Source organism: Peromyscus maniculatus, chromosome 23, assembly GCF_049852395.1.
Source record: "Peromyscus maniculatus bairdii isolate BWxNUB_F1_BW_parent chromosome 23, HU_Pman_BW_mat_3.1, whole genome shotgun sequence".
Classification (NCBI taxonomy): Eukaryota; Metazoa; Chordata; class Mammalia; order Rodentia; family Cricetidae; genus Peromyscus; species Peromyscus maniculatus.
In genome coordinates, this window is record NC_134874.1 from 5,420,223 (window position 1) to 5,440,196 (window position 19,974).

Here is a 19,974-nt window from a genome sequence, read left to right on the forward strand (position 1 = left end):
CAAACCGGAACAGAAACCATAAAAACAGGCTTTTTTAGAAAGCATACAGGGTGCGTATGGGTGCTTTCCCTGTATGGATGTCTGGGTGCTCCATGTGTGCCTGGTGCCCTTGGAGGCCAGAAGGTGGGTGGTGTCCAAGTCCCTGGAACTGGGGTTAAGGACAATGGTGAGCGTGGTGCTGGGGAAAGAAACCAGGTGCTCTGGGGGGAGCGAGCAGCCAGTGCTCTAACCACCAGGCCATCACTCCATCCTCCATCCCCTCCAGTAGGTAAATGTTCAACTCAAAGTCCCTGAGTAAAACATACAGCAGAAAAATTTGAAGCCTAATTCTGTTCCCCAGTTAGAAACGAGGGTCACCAAAGTCGGCAGACATGCAATAGCTCAAGAAAGAAACCGGAAGCCACCACCATGGCCCAGTCAGGAGACAAGACAGAGTGGACGTACTGTGAAAATTTTTATTACTGTCTCTTGTGGTAAAATAACATCTTATACAAATCAAGTCACCTGGTTGGTTCTGGAATGAGGATCTTGGGTAAAGTGGGAAGGACAGAGATGTTTCTCATGTTCTGTGAAAAATAGATTTACAGGGAAAATAGACTTTCACAATTTCAATGAAATCACATGATCCTTTGAGAAACAAGGTGGAGGGGAACCTACCTCCCCCACCCACCCTGTGGCTATGATGCTCTGGATACGGAATGTGGACACTGTCAGAATCTGAGTCTATGGTCAGTGCCAGGCACTGTAAAGCACTGTCCTTGGAATGGGAAATATCCAAAGCCTGGAGAAGCTTCAGAGAGTCCGTGCAAGACAGAGCTGAGCTAACTGGAGACAGCAGCTGATCTCAGCCCCAGGGACTGGCACCTTCCTCCTATGCTTGTGGTTTAGAACAAAGAAGAGCAGATGAACTTCATCTTCAGAGAGGCAGAGGACAGCTCAGCCCAAGGCAGAGAGAGGGCAGGAATGGAGATCAGGCAGCGCCCTGCTCACAGCAGGAAGGCTTCTGCCTGGCTGCTGGGAGGTTCTCCTGGGAGCGGCTATCTGCTCAGATTCCTGCTCTTGACGCAGGGCATGGCCTCTCCACACTCTCTCTCTCACTGCATCACAGGAAGCCACTGTGGATGGCTGATATTCCTGAACACATGACTTCTGACTCGGCTTCTGCTTGTTACTTGCAAAGTATGAATTCCAGTTTCTATAAGTCAGGTACAAACGGTGGAAAACAGCAAGATGCTTCCCTAGGAAGCCAGACACAGACCACTGACCTTCAGCAGCAAAGGAAGACCAGTCCATCCTGCCAACAACGACCGAGCCCTGGTCTGAGTGGTCTTCAATGTGACCACGACCAACTGAAAAGGGGACGAAGCCCTTCTCAAGCTGGTGTGTCCAGCTCCTCCATCCTCTGGAGCTTCCCAAGCAAAAGCCAGCAGTACAGGCAAGAAACAGCAGCCAGAATACAGGAGCGGCCCAAGCTGGGCTCCACTGAGCAAAGACCCCGCAGCCCAGGAATCTCTTCCTAGGTAGTATTTATTTAAATACTGAAAACCAAATCTCTCCTCATCAGACCCAAACAGAGCAAGGAGCACTCTGAACTTTGTCAAGAACATGCACATCCCAGCAGAGGAGCCACGTGAGAAAAGGTACTGAGAAGCTGCTGTCTGTCACAGGTCAGGAGGGAAGGAGGGCGCAGCAGGTCCCCTGCAGCGCACGGGCAGAGCACACTTAAGGCACCTGGATTTGGAGTGGACTCCAGTTCTGAGATTCACCAGAGTGGTCAGGAGGTACCCACCCGGAGGGCACCTGGGCTCTCCAGTCTCAGTGGGTAAATCTAGTGCAGCATGAAAAGTAATTAGGGCTTTCTCCTTCCGAAGGCTTCCAGCATACAGCACTGTCAGTTGCTGGCCAGAAAGAGAACACGGGACCAAAATTCAAGGCTCCTAAAGCTCGAGAAACCAAACACAGAGCAACACTGGCCAAAGGATGTCCTTTCTCTCAGAGAGCACTTGGGCCCTGCTCTCATCACAGGTAATGTGATACCTCAAAGACACTTCTGCACGCCTGCCCCTTACTCCTGACACTTCATCATTGCTAAAAGGACCTGAGCCACAGCAGAGGCCTCAAGCAGTCCACAGAGACAACCTGGGGAGCCAAAGAGGAGGGTTAGTCAGTGAGGACCGGGGACACCTGACGCCCACGACAGCGCAGGAAGATGTCTGAGGCCACAGTGCTCTGGCGGGGCCCTTTCCAACACTCAAGCTTCCAGCAGCTTGAAGGATCGATCAGAACATGCGTCACTCAGGACCATCCGCCAGATGGTTCCAGGAACGACTTCGGGGAGAAAGGCAGACAGACAGGAAACATTCCTAAGCAGGAGACCCAGAGTTCCAGGGACGAACCCCGGCCTAGGCCCGTCTTCCAGACTCGCTATGTAAACAGTCAGCTCGCTCTCTATGCGGCAGCCAGGCTACAACTACGTCTCTCCTGCCATGAGCCAGGTCAACTCTCAGAGATCTACCGTATCACAGGCGCCAGGGCAGACACGGTGTACGAACTCCCCAAAGAAGTCAGACTAAAGAGCCCAAAGCACGTCACCCTGCCCTGAACTCAAGACACTACATTCAGGGAACAAAACCCACGAGGTCTGCTGCAGGAAAAGTCAAGGCCAGGGGAGCAGAGCGCCCCCGTGTGGCCTCCAGAGTAAGAACAGGAAAGCACCACCAGGCTCAGGCCACGGTCTCCCCTAGGACTGGCTGTGGGTCCCCAAGGCAGCTAAGTAGCATCCTCAAAAACTTGTCTTTCAGTCTGACATCACCTCCCATCCTGGTGCCTCAGCCCCAGGCTCCGCCCTCCCTGTCTTTTCGAGTCTCCTCCCGGCGGCGGCCTCAGACTGTGCCAACGCAACACCACGGTGAAGGAGGAAGTGAGCTGCTCTCAGCTGCCCACAGCACCCAGGAAGCGGCAGAATGGCTGGTAAGCCGAGGGTGGCCCAGCCTGAGCCTCCTCACTGACACACTGTGCCTGGACAGTCAGGCCTGTCGGGATAACCAGTGCACGGCTAAGACTACACAGAGATGAACTTTTTTTCTGGATCCCAGGAAACTTACGCTACTCTTTTACTTCACTATAAAACCTCTGAGAACTAGGGGGCGGGGAAAAAATACCGGGAAAAGAAACTGCTGGCCGGCACCTCCGTGGAGCACAAACCGCCACCCCAGCGGCAGCTTCCTGGACCAGGTTCAACGGGTGTTGACAAGCAGGAGCTGCAATTCCCCCATGTGCCTCGTGGTGGCAGCAAAGGACCTCCCCTGGCCGCTCCTGCGGCACTCACTGGCCTCCATTATAGGCGTAGTCAGCCTTGTTGTGCATTATCAGCTTGTTGTCGACAAAGTAGAAGCTATCCGAGCGGGTCTCATATGGGTTTTCGATCATCAGACGAACTGCAGGTTGGAGGAAGGGAAGAAAAGCAGAGAATGTGAATCTGTCCCACAACTAGGTATAAAAACCTCAGTATCCTTCCAAAACTGATAAACCAGCGCTTTGCAAAGTTTGACTCCGCCACCTCCAGTAATGTGGTAAAACAGAAGAAGCCAGGGAGATGGGAGGGCTCCACGTGGAACACCAGCTCCACTCTGTAGTCATCCCTCGCCTGATTCTTCCGGCTCGTATCCCAGGAAACAGACTTTCCCTCTGTCGCAGCCACCTACTTCCCTGGTGCATGGCTGGCCTCGCCAGCCCTGGCTTCTGGCCTGCTGCCTACCTCTAGACATCCCAGTAAAAACCCTGGTCAGGCCTCTCTCTACCTGCTTCTTTGGGTTGTTTTGTTTGTGGAGACAGGATCTCACTGTAACGCTCTGTCCAGCCTCGAACTCAGAGTTCTGCCTGCCTCTGCCATCCCAAGAGCTGGGGTTTGTAAAGGGAGGCGCCACCATGCCCAAATTACTTGGTTTTAGTTTTGTTAATTTTTAGAAATGTATTTATTGCATGTGAGTGGGGTTTTTTTTGCCTGCATGTATGTCTGGGTGCCACATATGTGCTATACTTGCAGAGGCCAGTAGAGGGCATCAGGTGCCTGGAGCTGGAGGTAGAGACTAGAGCTGCCTTGTATGTACTGGAAATTGAACCCAGGTCCTCTGATAGAACAGCCAGCGCTCTTCTTACTCATCTCTCAAGCCTTCCTATTTTTTATGCTCCCTGAAAGCCGAAGGAATCCAGAGAAATAATGGGGAGCATTCTCTAGAGAGGGCTCTGGAACTTATGTACCTGTAAGATCCAGACAGAGGCCTAGAACTGAAGCCTGTCTGAATACTCGCCTCGCCCTCTCTCCACAGTGGTGACTATAGTCACCTCCTGTCAGTGCTGATTTCATAGGCACGAGCATCTCCAGACCCCAGGGAGAGGCATCGCAGGTCTTAGAAGGTGTCAGAGATCTTAAGATCTCTGAGTTCATCCTGGCCAAAGCAATTCAGTTTACATCCAGACTGACCTCCAAACCCTTTGGCTATTTGGCTTAGCAGGTTAATCTATTCTTGCAAGTTTCTGCATATTCCAGGCCAACTCACGCCCAAGTGAGATGTCACAAAGGCCCGCCCACATCTCAGCAGACTTTCGCCTGGGTAGGGTTGTCAGGGCCCACTCCACAGTGTGAAGGACCCGAGACTCTGAGAGAAAAGGTGCAGAGGAAGCGAGGACCACACAGTGGACTGTGAGAAGCGAGAGGAGGAAGAGTCTGTCTTCTCTACTCAGGGCCCGGGGGTGCCTGTGTCCCCCAGAAGCAGTCAGGGCACGAAACCCAAGACTCAGGTCGGACAACATCAAGTCATCACCACTTTCCTCTCCTGGGTCTCGAGGTTCGCTCCCTGCGGACCTCAGAACCTACAGCACCGGGGAGGCGCGGGGAGTACATACTGACGTCCTCAGAGAGCTGCGGGAACTCGTAGATGTGTTCACACGTGTTTCTACTGCTGGGGATGCAGAAGCCGAAGTCAAAGTCAAAGTTTTTCAGCAGACGCTCCCGGAAGTAGTGCCGCTCAATCATCCGGAAGTTGGACACAGGTCTGTCCCCCACTGTGAACTCTACCCTGTAAACAAATCTCTATTAGCCTGCCTTCGCTTCCTCCTTCCTCTGAAGCCACCCTCAGCCCACTGAGCACGGTCTTCCCCAGAACAAGCACGGCGTTCTGCCCATCAAAACAAGAGCACTCACGTGGCACCGACTGTCCGGAGGCGCAGAAAGGCTGGTGTGAACTGATAGCGGACGAAACGCCCTACGCTGATATCCACATCGACACTCTCCTCCTCTGCGTCCTGGTCTTGGTCTGAAAGAACACAGCCTTGCCTTAGCATGCCACCAACCACACAGCACAATGGCTGACTAACAGGCTCGTGCTAGTTACAACAGCCCCATTTGCCACACACCAGCTACCAGGCTTCACAGCCACCCTGCAGGGAAGAGCTACTTGTTTCTATTTTAGACAAGAAAACGAGTTCAAAAGGCTGTCTTGCCCAGTGTTCCTGCACAGTTAACGAAGGCAGCAAGTTCTGAGTGCAGTCCACCTGCCTAGAGTCTGTTCTTAAATACTGACAAATGCCTTACACCATTCCGGCAGGGGGCATGTCCTGGGTGAAGCCAGAAACACCAGCTGGACACAAAGTCCTGACACGACCCATCACACAGACTGGTCTGTTCTGACCACTAACCAGAGAGTAAGGTCACAGAGGTTTAACAGGTCCCCGTGTCCCTTCAACACTCGTGGTTTCAGTAAAGACACTGACGTACAGCCTCGAGGCACTCCTGTCTATTCCAGGCCTTTCCAGGTCCAATTCTCTGACTACCTGGAAAAGGGTGGAAACAGACTGGCCAGGAACCAGCACGTGGATCGGCATGGGGTCAACGCTTGCCTCTGCTCTAGCCTACCGTGAGTCCAGAGAAAAGATCTTAACTGTTTTAATGTGGACACAAAGGGAATTTTCTACTGCCTGAGCCCACGGGTGCCTGGGACGGCCCAGGCGCACTGGGAAACTACCCCGATTTGGGGCTCACACCTAACGGCTAAGGCCCTGGATCCGCTGATGTGATTCCCGCTCATGAGAACAGGCCTTGCAGGAGGACGTGAGCACCTGCAGTCAGAGGAGCCGCAAAGGCAGAGCTGGGAAGGGTGGAGAGCCGAACCTTGTGGCACCTGCAGCAGGTCTGTCTGCAGTGCCTTGGTCACCACTGGATCATGACCGGGAAACACAAGGCAAGGCTGCGCCGCAGCTCAGTAATCAATTTAAGACTTTCCTAGGGTAGTCTGTCTGTCTGTCTGTCTGAGTCTGGAGACCAAGCTGGGGCCTCCCCCTGACCAAGTGCTCCACTCCCGAGAGACAGCCCCAGCTCGGGAAAGCTGATTTCCCGGGGACCCCGACACCTCCCTTCGCGGGGGTGCAGGCTCATGCTGAGTAGCACACCAAATGAGAAGAACTTTGCAAATCAGAAATCACAGGACGGGGCCAAGAAGATGGCTCACCAGTGAAGTACACGGAGACCTGAGTCCCATCACCATGACCCACAGCGGGAGGAGAGGACCAACTCTCCTAACGGTCCTCTGACCTCCTCATTTCTGCTCTAACACACACACACACACACACACACACACACACACACACACACACACACACACACCCATATACACGGCAATAATAAAAATTAAAACCAGAACAAAAACCTCCACTGTGACCCCAACCCTGAGATGTGGAAGTGCAGGAGATAGCTCAAGGTCATCTTCATTTCACCAGTGATTTGAGCTAGCTCTAGCTACATGAGATTATGTCTCAAAACAAAGCCCGAAAATAAAAACCCACAACAGAGCAAAGGTGAGGGAGTAAGCCGTTCTTGGACCTCAGAGGACCCTGGTGACTAGATTCTTGGATTCATCTTTTGTCACCCACAACCAGAAAGAAATGTTATCTTGGAATCTGTTGTATACTTAAGAATAATCTCTTATTTATTTATGAAAAATAAAAACAAAAACCCACGGAGCTGGGAAGCTGGCTCAGCAGTTAGAACACTTAGTGTTTTTGCAGAGGTCTCAAGTTCAGTTCCCAGCACCTCGTACAGCTGCTGGCCCTACGGTTCTAGGGGTCCAGCGCCCTCTTCTGGTCTCCAGAGGGAACTGTACTCATGCGCACAAACCCCCGACGGACATACACTGTGGCACACACACACACACACAAAGGCGGGACTTGGTAGGCAGCCTAAGGCAGTATTTAAAGACAAGCAAGAGCTTTCCTCAGTATCATCGGGCTGCAGGGGTCGATCCTGCCACCGTAGGCATGTGTGACTCACAGAACAAGCAGGACCTTAGAGAAGTGTCACATGTCAATTCTGGGTCTCAGCTCCCTCTCAGTAAAAAGTGGCAAGTGACTCAGTGTCATGATTACACAGGCAATGTGCTGAAGGACCTGGACAGTGCCACCACACAGTAAACATCTGCTTCCTAGGCTGGCTGTGATGCCATGAGCCTGTAATCCTAGCATATGGCACCCTCAGCTATCCAGCAAGTTCTGGGCCAACCTGGGCTACATAAGAACCTGTCCCCCAAAACAAAACCAGACCAGTGAGATAGCTCAGGTACAAAAGAGCCTGCCACACAATCATGGCACCCTGAATCCAACCCCTGGACTCCACATAAATGTGAAAACTGCGAAAAGTTATCCTCTGGCCTCCATGTGTACACACTGGCACATGTAGCCACCACACATTTATACATACACACAAGAAATAAATAAATTAAAAAACAAAACAACACAAATCAGCCTTTTAACAAAGCTCCAAACTAGTGCGCCTGGCAGGCGAGGCCACAGGAAGTGATCTCAGCCACGGAATCGGGACACAGTGGAATCCAGAAACACACGTGTTGCTGGCACACAAACACTGAGCTTTCCACAGACCTCTCCTCCCCCAAGCAGTGGGTGACCCCCACAATACCCAGGCCTACCTGAGATGCAAGGTTTGGCAATCTCGAAGAGCACCGTCCCCGTCTCCAGGTCTCGGATTTTGAAGCGGGTAAAATCAATACTGTAGACATTGTCTTCAGGTTTACATAAATAATCTGAAAAGGAAAGACCAATGCTATTAAGTAATCTCCCCAAATTACCATCTATTTCATTTCCTGGTTTTGAAGCAAATGTGTTCTTCTCTGATGCAACTCACTGAAAATGTTCCCCCAAACATTCTCTTTGCTTTTTATTTTCTAAGATTTATTTTCAATGTATGGTGTTTTGTCTTCGTGTAAGCACCACATCTGTGTTGGAAGAGGTCAGCACTGGGCATCAGAACCCCCGGTATCACAGCTCCTGGCAGTTGTAAGATGCCAGATGTGTGCTGGGAACTAAACCCAGGTTCCCCCGGCTAAGTGCTTTCAACCACTAAGCCATCTCTCAAGGTCCAAACAATCTCTTTTAAAATTGGTTTGACCTTTAGTCTTACTTTATGTGTGTCTTGGTCACTGTTGTATCGCTGTGAGGAGACACTGTGTCCAAGGCAACTCTGATGAAAGAAAGCATTAGCCAGGAGTTTGCTCACAGTTTCAGAGGCTTAGTCTGTTAGCATCGTGGTGGGCACTTGGCAGCACACACGCCACCTGAGCAAAGGCTACACCCTGATCTGCAGGCAGCAGACAATGCCAGTGACACCTCCAAATGGACCGCACCTCCTAATTCTTCTGATCCTTTCAAACAGCATCACTCTGGTGACCAAGTATTCAAATACATGAGCCCATGGGGGCCCTTCTTATTCAAACCACCACAGTGTATATGGGTGCATCTCATGGGTACAGTGTCTGCAGAGGCCAGAAGAAGATGTATCCCCTAGGACTGGAGTTTTCGGTAGTTATGAGCCATCATGTGGGTGCTGGTAATGGAGCCCAGGTCCTCTGGGAGAGCAGCCAGTACTCTTAACCATTAAGCCATCTCCTCAGCCCCCAAACACCCTCTTGCATTATCAAAATTAGAAAATTCAAGAACAAAAAGGAAAAGATGCAGAGCGAGATGCCTCAGAGATACATTATATACATGTACGACACTGTCAAAGAATAAAGATTAAAACATATTTAATACATACAAGTAATATAGGGGTTGTTTGCCAACTGTATCGGAAACAGATCAACAAACTTTTCTGGAAAAGGCTAGGTTACAACTAACTCAGCCACACAGTACATGACATTAACTACTCATCTCTCAGGGTAACCCGAAGGTCTATGGGCCGGAAGCGAATGAGCGAAAAGGAACTGTGGGTGCCCACGGAAGCCACGTTTAATGACCACCTGTAACAAGAGTTTCACATCTACTTCAACCACTTAAAAGGTTAAAGCCATGCGGAGTCTGTGGGCTGCACAAAAGCATGCATACATTAGCAGGGCAGCAGGAGGAAGGGCCAGTGGGAATGCGAGGCCAAACAGCACCTTCAACAACCCGAGAAGCCAGTCAAAACCGCCCAGCACAGAAATGCTGTTGCCTCGGCTGGCTCCCCACACACAGCGACGTCTCCAGCTCCTTCCGGGCTCTCTGAGCATGCTTGTCTGTGTTAGCTGTTCCGGGTCTTACAAGCGGGTCGGGCTCCAGGGAGATGGCGAACTAACTTGAGAGCTGCTCTAACTCCAAAACCCTGTGGCGTGGGTTCTGAGTCTTAGGAGGCGGTCAATAAATAACTCACGGAACAGAAGAATTTAAGAGCGACAAAATCCAAAGGTCACTAAGCTCTCTCTGTCAGTGGCTTTCTCTAAGGATTTGCAGAGATGGGCAAAGCCTTCAGAGGAGGCCTGAGTGCTGTTGCTATGTCTACGGGGCCAGGCATTTGATGTCCTAACTCACTCTTGATGGCAGGAGCCGGCAGGATGTTAGCGGTCTGTACTTTCAAATCCCCAAGTGAAAACCGAGAACTGAAACAGCTTTTCACTGTTCGACTATCTAAAGTTGCATTCAGGCAGGCAAACAAGAGTTCCGCCCCGGCGTTGGGAAACTGGGCCATCAAAACATCCAAAGTCCAGTCAAAACTATTTCAGGAGATAGAGCTCTTCTTCTGCACTGGCTGAACCAGTCGTAGCCACTTTCCCTCACACTCCATTTATTTCCAAGTCGCCAGAGCTACCACCACCGACAACCTGAACTACCCCTCACAGCCTTGGGCTGAGTGAAGCAATCGGGCGGACACTCCGGCATCAGGGAAGCGGGGTTAAGAAGTCTCAAGGGCAGGGGAGATAAGGAGGACAAGGCAAAGATAACCAGGTGACTGCAAACTCCGGGGGGGGGGGGGGAAATAATAGCAAGGAAAAGGGTATCAGGTCAAGGCCGGACTTGGCAGCTTCCAAAAGACAGAGAGTATCAGGGAACAGACACGTCTTTCTTCCCACCCTTCCTTACGCCTTACATAGACAGGAAGGTGGCTTTTTATGCACAAAAATAAAAAATAAATTAAAAAAAAATCACACTTCTGAAACCCTGACACAACTATAAATTCACGGCGGGGGGGTGGTAAAAAAAAATGTCAAGAGCAAGATCCGCGAGCCAGCTCGTACATACACTGGAACTCTTAAACTTTGTGTGTGTGTGTGTGTGTGTGTGTGTGTGTGTGTGTGTGGCACAGCTTTGTAAGTCTGCACGAAAGGCGAGCGACGGCCACGTGTTTGAGGCAAGCACAAGCCCACCTGGACACAAAGGGGCACGGCCGGGCCCCCCACCCCGGAGGGGACCGGGCAGGGCCGAGTGGGGGAGGGGCTGTCAGGAGCCCGAGCCCTCGGAGGGCAGGGCGGGGTCGGCAGGTAGGGGGCTCGGGGAGGAGGAGGAGGAGGAGGAGGAGCAGGGCGGCCGGGGGCCTGGCTAAGGGCTGGGGTCCCAGGCGCACGGGGTCGGGCCAGGCCCGGGCACCGCTGGACTCCGGAAGCCCTTGCCCGCCGTGCCCGGGGAAGGGGCCGACAGCAGCACGGCCTGGCCGGCCCGGAGCCGCCCCACCGCCGGCGCCGGCACCCGGCCCGGCCCGCCACGGGCTCCCGGGCCCAGCGCCCACGGAGGGCGCGGCCCGCCCGCCCGCCCGCCACTCACTCTCGGTGACCCGGTTGAGGCGCAGGACGTGCTCGGGGCGGATCGTGTCCAGCGCCAGCAGCTCCTGCTCCGTGACCGCGGCCCCGGTGCCATCGTCGGCCGGGTGTGGGGGCGCCTGCCGCCGCGCCTTGAGCCGGTTCAGGACGCCGCCGCCCGCCTTCTTCTTCTCCTCCTTGCCGGGCGCCAGCCCGCCGGGCCCGGCCGCCGGCGCCGCGGTCGCAGCCTTCGGATTCGACCCGCTCATCGCTCCGCCGCCAAGATGGCCGCCACCTCACGGCGCCGTAACTATGGAGAGCGGGGGCGGGGCCTGGGGGCGGGGCCCGGGCGCCCGGGGGCGGGGCCCGCGGGGAGCCGCTACCAGGTCCAACTTTGGTCCAATCAGGTGTGATGGGGCTGGGCTGAGACCCGAGGACCTTCACACTATCAAGTCCTCACGATCACCCTTGATATTTTAAATATATTCTTCTTTGTTGTTGTATTTTTTTCGAGACAGGGTTTCTCTGTGTAACAGCCCTGGCTGTCCTGGATCTCACTCTGTAGACCAGGCTGGCCTCGAACTCACTGAGATCCACCTGCCTCTGCCTCCCAAGTGCTGGGTAAATATAGTCTTATAAAGTAAGTAAATAAAAATAAAGGTAAAAAAATATATTTAGTCAAATGAACTGTAATAAACTGTGGACAGACATTTGACAAAACGTTACTAGACTGCAAGTTCGAGCTGCTGGCTGTGCAGATAAACTTCTCAGTTAGATTGCTATCTCAGGAGGCCGGCTCAGCAGTTAAGAGCGCCGGCTGCTCTTTCAGAGCACTCAGGTTCGATTCCCAGTACCCACATGTCAGTTCACAACACAGATGTAATTCCTGTTCCAGAGGATTTGACACCCTCTCACCCGAGGGGTGTACAGATCATGCAGGCAGTACACTCACGCCTATAAAATAAAATTAAATAAAAAAGTAGATAGCTAGTGCTGGGTCCCTGCCATGTCACTGGACTCAGACACTGGCCTGTGTGCACTTCAGGAATAAGAGGGCAGTGAGTGGGTCTGCCTCTTTCAGAAATGGTTGACTGAGTGAAAGCCTTCGTAGTTCTCCGGAACCCTCCACGGAGGAGCTCCCTCTTCGCCAGGGAAGACTCGGGTCCACAGGTTCTTCTGTGACCCTTCCTGAGAGGTGGGTTAGTGGGAAGGGGCAGGCAGACTGACTCTGCTCATCCTGTTAAGAGGCTTAGCAAGGGTATGAGAAGTCACGGAAGGTTTCACCGAGGTGACAGTGGACAGTGGTGCCAAGGAGGTTAGGGGAAAAGCTGTGCTCTTCTACCATAGTGGCTCCTCTCGGGTGTGTGTGTGTGTGTGTGTGTGTGTGTGTGTGTGTGTGTGTGTGTGCGCGCGCGCGCATGCGCGCGCGCAAGCATGTCACAGGTATGCATGTAGACGTTAAAGGACAACTCTGTGGAGTCGTCCATCCCGCCTCCAACCACCTTTAAGTGGGTTCTGGGAATTGAACTTGGGTCTGCATGCAAGCCTGGTCCTCTCTGGTCCAATGTCAGGCTAGTGTGAAATCCAGGCCTCCTGCTGACTGTCAGCCTCCAGACATAACCTACGCCAGGTCTTACTGGAACCATCGCGCCAGACACGAAACATTTGGGCCTTGCATTGTTCCTGGACAGAGATCTTACCTGATCCTCTCCCAGCTGCCAAGTTCTTTTGAAATACCATCTTGCCATCCAGTGGTGCTCACCAAGCCTTGTTCAGAGAGATCTTCATGTGCAAAGAGAATTCAAAGTCTTCCCTTTTGAAACAACTCTTTTAAAGATTTACTTATTTATGTATTTTATGAATATGAGTGTTCTGTCTGCATCTACTGCTGTATGCCAGAACAGGAGATAGGGTCCCATTATAGGTGGTTCTGAGCCATCATGTGGTCCCTGGGAATTGAACCTGGGTCCATCTGCAAGAACAGCCAGTGCTCTTAACCACTGAGCCATCTCTCCAGCCCTGAAACAACTCTTTCTTAAATAAAGCACTCAACAGTGAGTGGCTTCTGAACATTTTCCAGAATTCTAATATGCTATTTGATTTTGATTTGCAAAGAAGGTAGTTTAGTATGCTGTCATTTCCCAGAAACTCACTCAGGACACTAACACTAGAATTATCTAGATTCTAGTTCTTGTTTTTTTGTTTTTTTTTTCTTTCTTTCTAGGGATTGTGATGAATGTATTAGCTGCATCTGTAATTCCACACCTGAGAATTTAGCCTCTACGTAAGCACAGAGATGCTTACTGCAGGACCATTTGTAACATGGACAAATTATAGCAAATTTCATATAGCTCTGTAAAGGAATGCACCTGACCTATATGCACTAGTCTCTAATGGCACAAAGACTCATACACACGAGTAAGCAAGGCACATAGTCCCATTTGTTTACACTGAAAAGTATAGGAATATGTGCCTGTACCTCTGCACCTGTAAGGGAGAGGTCTGGAGGGACGTTAAAATGTTAACCTTTGGCCTGGAGAGATGGCTTGCTATATAATCATAAGGAACAGAGTTCAGGTCTCAGCACCCAGACAGCAACCTGGGCATCCGTGCCCACCTGTAATCCTAGCCCTGAGAGGGCAGAAAGAGAAGAACTCTGAGGTTGGCTGGCTTTTAGCCTCACCAGGAAAATTCAAGTTCAAGGAGAGACCGTGCCTCTGAGGACCAGGTGGGGTGTGATAGAGGAGGCTACTCCACATCCTCTTCTGGCTTCTGTGCACACTTACAGGCATGTGCACACACATATACACATGGAAGAATATATACACCTTAACAAAGAAAGAAATCCTCTTTAAAAATGGTAACCTTGGGCTGGCAAGATGGCTGAACAGCTAAAGGCATTGCTGCCGAGTCTAACAATGTGAGTAAAAGGAGAGAACCAGGGCTGGAGAGGTGGCTCAGAGGTTAAGAGCACTGCTTACTCTTCCAAAGGTCCTGAGTTCAATTCCCAGCAACCACATGGTGGCTCACAACCATCTGTAGTGAGATCCTGTATACATGAAAGGAGAGAACCAGTTTCCACCAACTGTCCTCTGATATCCATGTATGCACCATGGCATGAGAGTGTACTCGCATGCATGCATGCATGTGCCTGTGCAAACATAGAAAAACAATAAAATAGTTAAATGTAACCAAAAATATTAACCTTCATGTTTCTGTAAAAACAGTATTAGAAATAGCTAGAAATATTTACTTTTAGCTGGAGAGATGGCTCAGTGCTTAAGAGATGGACCCAGGTTCGATTCCCAGCACCCACATGGCAGCTCACAACTGTCTGCAACTCCAGTTCCAGGGGACCTGATACCCTCACACAGACACACATGCAGGCAGGCAAACACCAATGCATATAAAAAAAAAAAAAAAAAGGAGCTGGGTGATGGTGGCGCACGCCTTTTTAATCCCAGCACTCGGGAGGTAGAGGCAGGCGGATCTCTGTGAGTTCGAGACCAGCCTGGGCTACCAAGTGAGTCCCAGGAAAGGCGCAAAGCTACACAGAGAAACCCTGTCTCGAAAAACAATAACAAAAACAAAAATAAATAAATAAATAAATAAATAAATAAAGTAAATCCTTAAAAAAATAAGGAAGTGAAAGAGTTGGGTGGTGGTAGCACACACCCAAGTCTTCGAATGCCTTCTTTTTCCCACCAAAGATTTACTTTAAAATTTTTACATGTATTGTGTATTTTGCCTGCATGCCTATCTATGTAGCACATACATGCCTAGTGCCTGTAGAAGTCAGAAGAGAGTGTTGGAGCCCCTGGAATGGAACGGGAATTACAGATGGTTGTGAATGTTGCCACGTGGGTTCTGGGAACCAAACCTGGGTCCTCTGCAAGAGCAAGAAGCACTCTTAACCACTGAGTCATCTCTTCAGCCCACCCCCAACCCGTGTACATTTTTACAATTCAAGGTCAGCCTGCGAAACAGATTGAGTTCAAGAAGAGCCAGGGCTACAGATTGAGATCCTGTCCCAAGCAAGTAAGGAGGAGGAAGAAAGGACCACTGAGTGTCTCAGCAGGTGATGGCTTTTGCCATCGAGCTGTGACCCAGGCTGTATCCCTGGGACTCACGTGTTGGAAGGAGACAACTGACTCCCATGGTTTCTTCTCTGTCCTCCACACATGCATCATGGCATACATGTGCCCACACACAAATAAATGAATGCAATTAGAAAAAAAACTTAAAGCTTAGAAGCTGGGTCTGGACGACAGACTCCAAACACAAACAGTTTCTCTTAGCATTTGAAGGCAGGGAATGTAGTTCGATGTATATTAGTGTTTGCCTAGGGAAAAGTATGGAGGTCTAAGACCCAGGCCTCACAGCGGCACCAGAAAACAAACCTCAAATTTGATCACACTTTCTACTAAGAAAAGTGAAATACTGTCACATAAAAAAGGCGGGGCCTATCCTCTGGTCACTGCCTATGAGCTGTCGTTACCAGGAATAGACTAAGCTGTCCTTAGGAATATACACATGTACAACCACAAAGAACACGAGAAAAGCACATTCACAGATACAAAGAAGTGAAAAACTATTTTTTCTTTTTCTTTTTTCCAGCAGGGTCTCACTATGTAGCCCTGGCTGACCTAAACTCATTCGGTAGCCCAGGCTGGCTTCAAACTCATGGAGATCGGCCTGCCTTTGCCTGCCGAGTGCTGGGTTACCAGTGTATGCCACCACCCAGCCCTTGAGTTGCATTTCTAACAAGGTTGGGAAACCAGAGTCATGACTCCGAATCTGACTTTCCTCACTGCTTTCTTAGGTTATGAAAGGCTCCCTTTGAAAGAAGGAGAAGAAAAACCTCTAGAATTACGTACACCAAGTTTGAAGAAGGAAGACAGAGAATTACTGCATTAAATAGTAACTGGCCTCCCTTTGACCCCCGGCACTGTGCCGAGTCTCACCGGCCACTGTACGAGGTGACTGTGGCCGCTGGCCAAGGCAGTCCCACAGTAGCCAGGCAGTCTGCCCCGACTCAGGCCGGGCAGGTGGGGCTGGGAGCTGGTGCGGCCAAGGTGAGCCAGACATCACAGGGCTTTTCTCTACAGCTGGGGTGGGGGGCAGTCCTCCTCCTGCTGCTTCCCTAAGGATGCCTTGCCTCGAATCGGCAAGCTCTGGCTGGATGGCAGGCACACCTTGTGGTCTGGGACCAAACACCAGTAATTACCCTGGTATCCAAGTCACTTCACTCCCAGGCTGAGGGCTTTTTTTTTCCCCTAAAGGCACCAATTCATTATTTATATCCTACCTGTTCCTCAAAAAAGATTTCTAGCATACTCCATGCTTGGAGACTACAGCTTTACATAGCTTTGTGGAGGGGTAGCATGTACTGTTGATCCAGGAATTCCTGAAAGGAGTGTGTGGTGCTCTGAACGATAATGTCTCCTTTAGGCTCATGTAAACAGAGGACTGCCATTTTCTTTTTCTTTTTTCTATTTTTTTTTCTTTTTTGTTTTTCGAGACAAAGTTTCTCTGTGTAGTTTTGGTGCCTGTCCTGGATCTCGCTCTGTAGACCAGGCTGGTCTCAAACTCAGAGAGATCCGCCTGCCTCTGCCTCCTGAGTGCTGGGATTAAAGGCACGTGCCACCACCGCCCGGCAGGACTTCCATTTTCAACAGGGTCTTCCACTCACCATTTCAGCTAGACTGGCTGGCCAGCAAACCCCAGAACACAGCTGTCTGCATCACCAGCATGGGGTTAAAAGTCTACACCACCACTTCTGGCTGTTCACAGGGTGCTGAGGAACCCTGTGCTTCCACAGCCAACAATTCACCCACCAGCCATCTCCTCAGCCCTCGTAGTGTATATTCCTGAATCACTACATCTTAAAAGGTCACTGTCCTTGAAATCTTTGGGGTTTTGTATGTGGGTGTTTGTCTACATGTATGACTGTTCACCACTTGCATGTCTGGTGGCCACAGAGGCCAGAAGGATGAACCAGATCCCGTGGAACTAGAGTTGCAGATGGCTGTGGGATTAAAGCATGCACCACCACTGCCTGGCTCCAAGGTTACTTTTTTTTTTTTATGGTGAAAAAGAATGTATTTCTCTGTACTTTGGATATACAGTGAGGTCCAGGCTAGCCTGGACTACAGAGTATAACTCTCAACAAAACAAAACATATACACACCACACACACACACCTCCATGTGACCATAGCTTTCATGTTTTAAAAATTAATATTAGTATGCCAGGCAGGGGTGGTGCACACCTTTAATCCCAGAGGTAGAGGCAGGTAGATCTCTGAGTTTGAGGCCAGCCTGGTCTACAGAACAAGTTCCAGGACAGCCAGGGATACAGAGAGAAACCCTGTCTTGAAAAACCAAACCCAACCAACCAACCAAAAATGTGTGTGCATAGGTGTATACACATCTCACAGCATGCAGAGGTCAAAAGACAACTAGGGGAAGTTGGTTCTCTCCTATCCTGTGGGTCCCAGGGAAGGTTTCCAGACTTGGAGGCAGGCACCTTTATCACAGTATTCAAATACAGGCTTGGGAGGTGAAGGCAGGAAGATCACAAGTTCAAAGCAGCTGGGCTACACAGCTAGATTTTTGTCTCAAAAAATTAGAAAGTTCAGGTCCTAGGGCCAGTTAGAACTAGTTACAGCAGCTGTGGGGCTTTTGGGTAGCCATCCCTCCCGAGTCTGAGTCCCTGGTTCTGAGGGCAGAGTGTGGAACAGCAGCCAACAGTGCTGTGCGGACGCCAATAGGATCCAGGAAACCGTCCTATGTCGACATTCACAAGTGGTCCTTCCCCAGGGACCGCTCCAAAGGCCGAGGAAAGACGTGGAGCTGGATGGGAGGATGTAGGTACCTCCATCAGTTAGAGGTAGGGAGAAACTAGCTGGGGCCAGATCTTGGAGACACAATGACTTCAAATGAAGACAGAAGGGAGCTCAGGACAGCAGCAGTTCTTTTTCACGGCTTTCCCTTTTCTTTTTAAAAGCGTTCTTAATTGTTTTGAGGTCTCATTATGTAGCCCTAGCTGTCCTGGAACTTGCTAGGTAGACCAGGTTGACCTCAAACCTCAAACTTACAGAGATCTATACACCAGCCTCTGCCTCCCAAGTGCTGGGATTAAAGGCTGGAGCCACCATGGGGCCTCAGACAATTTTTAGTGCAAGGCCTGAGCCAAGAGGAAGGGGCTCACACACACTAGTGTATGCGCCATGCTCCGCCCCTTTTGTCTTGACTCCCTGTTGCTACAAGAGCCTTTCCAGTAAGTGTGAGAATGTCACCTCTCCCTCTATGGAGGACGGGGTGGGGGCGAGGTGTGTTAAGTATGGAGGAAGGTCTGACACACAGGCTCCAGCCAACCGGGAGCCTGATTTCCTAAGTAAGATTAATATCTAGTCCCACGGAGTGGTCCAACCCAACAGCGGCACTTGGCCCAAGATCTTCTGTCAGACCGTTTCCCTCCCTGTTAGTCCCCTGAGTAGTGCTTTTTCAGGTCCCATCCCCACGAGGCAGGTCACTGCTGGCATGACAAACAGTAACATCTACCTCTGAACTCATCAAGAACTCTCCCTTCTTTGGGCTCAGCCAGCGTCTCTACGGGCCCTGGGAACAGACTCCACCAGCACTGGTGTTATTCTGAGAGCTGAGCACAATCCTGCCACTGAAAGGATAACCCAGCAGGCAGGACCACACAGAGCCCAGAAGCTTCCATTCCTGTTTGGAGAAACAGCAGGCGTGTTCTGGAGACACGTCACAGCATCCTGGGGACATGGAAGGCCGTGGAGAGTAAGCAATCATTTCAAGAGTCCAGGACGAGGCATGGTGGCCACACTTTTAATCCCAGCATTCAGGAAGCAGAGGCAGGCAGAGCTCTCTGTGAATCAGAGGCCAGCCTGGTCTACAGAGTTCCAGGTCAGCCAGGGTACACGGTGAGACCTGATACAAAAGTAAATCAATCAAGAGTCCTGTTCACTTTTTTTGTTGTTGCTTTGTTTTTGTCTTTTTCTTGCTGGGTGGCCTTGGGCCAGTCACCCTCAAAGGAGCCTGTAGTACGGAGTAACATCTCTAAAGTGCCTGGCACTGTGCCCAGCCCCTTTCAAAGGCTCACGTGGAGATAGCTATAATTAGTATAACCCAAGAAAGAGCATGGGCGTTGATAGTGGATAAGGCTTGGTCTGAGCCATGGCTTGACCATTGACTAACCGGTCTGAGGCAAATTATCGACATTTTGAGCTTCCTGTACCACAGCTGTAAAACACAGCTGATAAATGTTAGGGAGGAAAAAAAAAATCCTTCCTGCATTCTGGTCTGCCCTGCCAGGAAAGGGGAAGGCGAGAGAAATATCCTATGGCTTCACTTGTAAGTGACCCCCCAATAGAGGGTACAAGACAAGACAGAGCTGAAGGCCGGTGTTCCAAGTTAGGGCTGGGGACTGCAGTCAGATTCAAACAAAACACACCAACATGATTGTTCTCAAGTGCCCTGCTGGTTGAGGCAGTCAGGCCAAGACTTCTTATTGTTCCATATTTAGCTGGAGTGAGGAAGCCTGTGGAGGCTTATGTGTGGGGGTCACATGACAACCTGTGGGAAGACAGGTTCTCTCCTTCCCACGTGGGCTCTGGGATCTAAGTCAAGCCACTATGCTTGGTGACAAGGACCGAGGACCTTTATTTGCCGAGCCATCTTGCCAGCCCCAGGCCAAGAATATCACTCCCTTAATCCCCCTTGGTCCCCCTTCCTTTTCCCACGTTACCTTCTGTTATTATTTGGGGGATGCATTTACTTATCTATTGGGGAGGGGCCACAGCATGTGTGTAGAGGTCAGTTCTCTCCTTCCACACTCTGGGGATCACACTCAGAGTTTGGTGGCAACTGAAGCATCTCATTGGTCTTTTTGGGGGGTG

At 50.8% G+C, this 19,974-nt stretch overlaps 1 protein-coding gene across 1 annotated transcript; it reads right to left on the reverse strand.

The window, feature by feature from the left end:
* Nucleotides 1-441: 441 nt before the first annotated feature.
* On the reverse strand, nucleotides 442-11,365 carry Unc119b (unc-119 lipid binding chaperone B). Its single transcript, XM_076561021.1, has 5 exons — nucleotides 11,077-11,365; nucleotides 7,977-8,090; nucleotides 5,204-5,315; nucleotides 4,906-5,078; nucleotides 442-3,437 (listed from the first exon to the last, which is right to left on the reverse strand). Exons 1-5 carry the CDS (start codon nucleotides 11,318-11,320, stop codon nucleotides 3,325-3,327), a joined length of 756 nt encoding a protein of 251 aa, XP_076417136.1. The 5' UTR covers nucleotides 11,321-11,365; the 3' UTR covers nucleotides 442-3,324.
* Nucleotides 11,366-19,974: the final 8,609 nt, after the last annotated feature.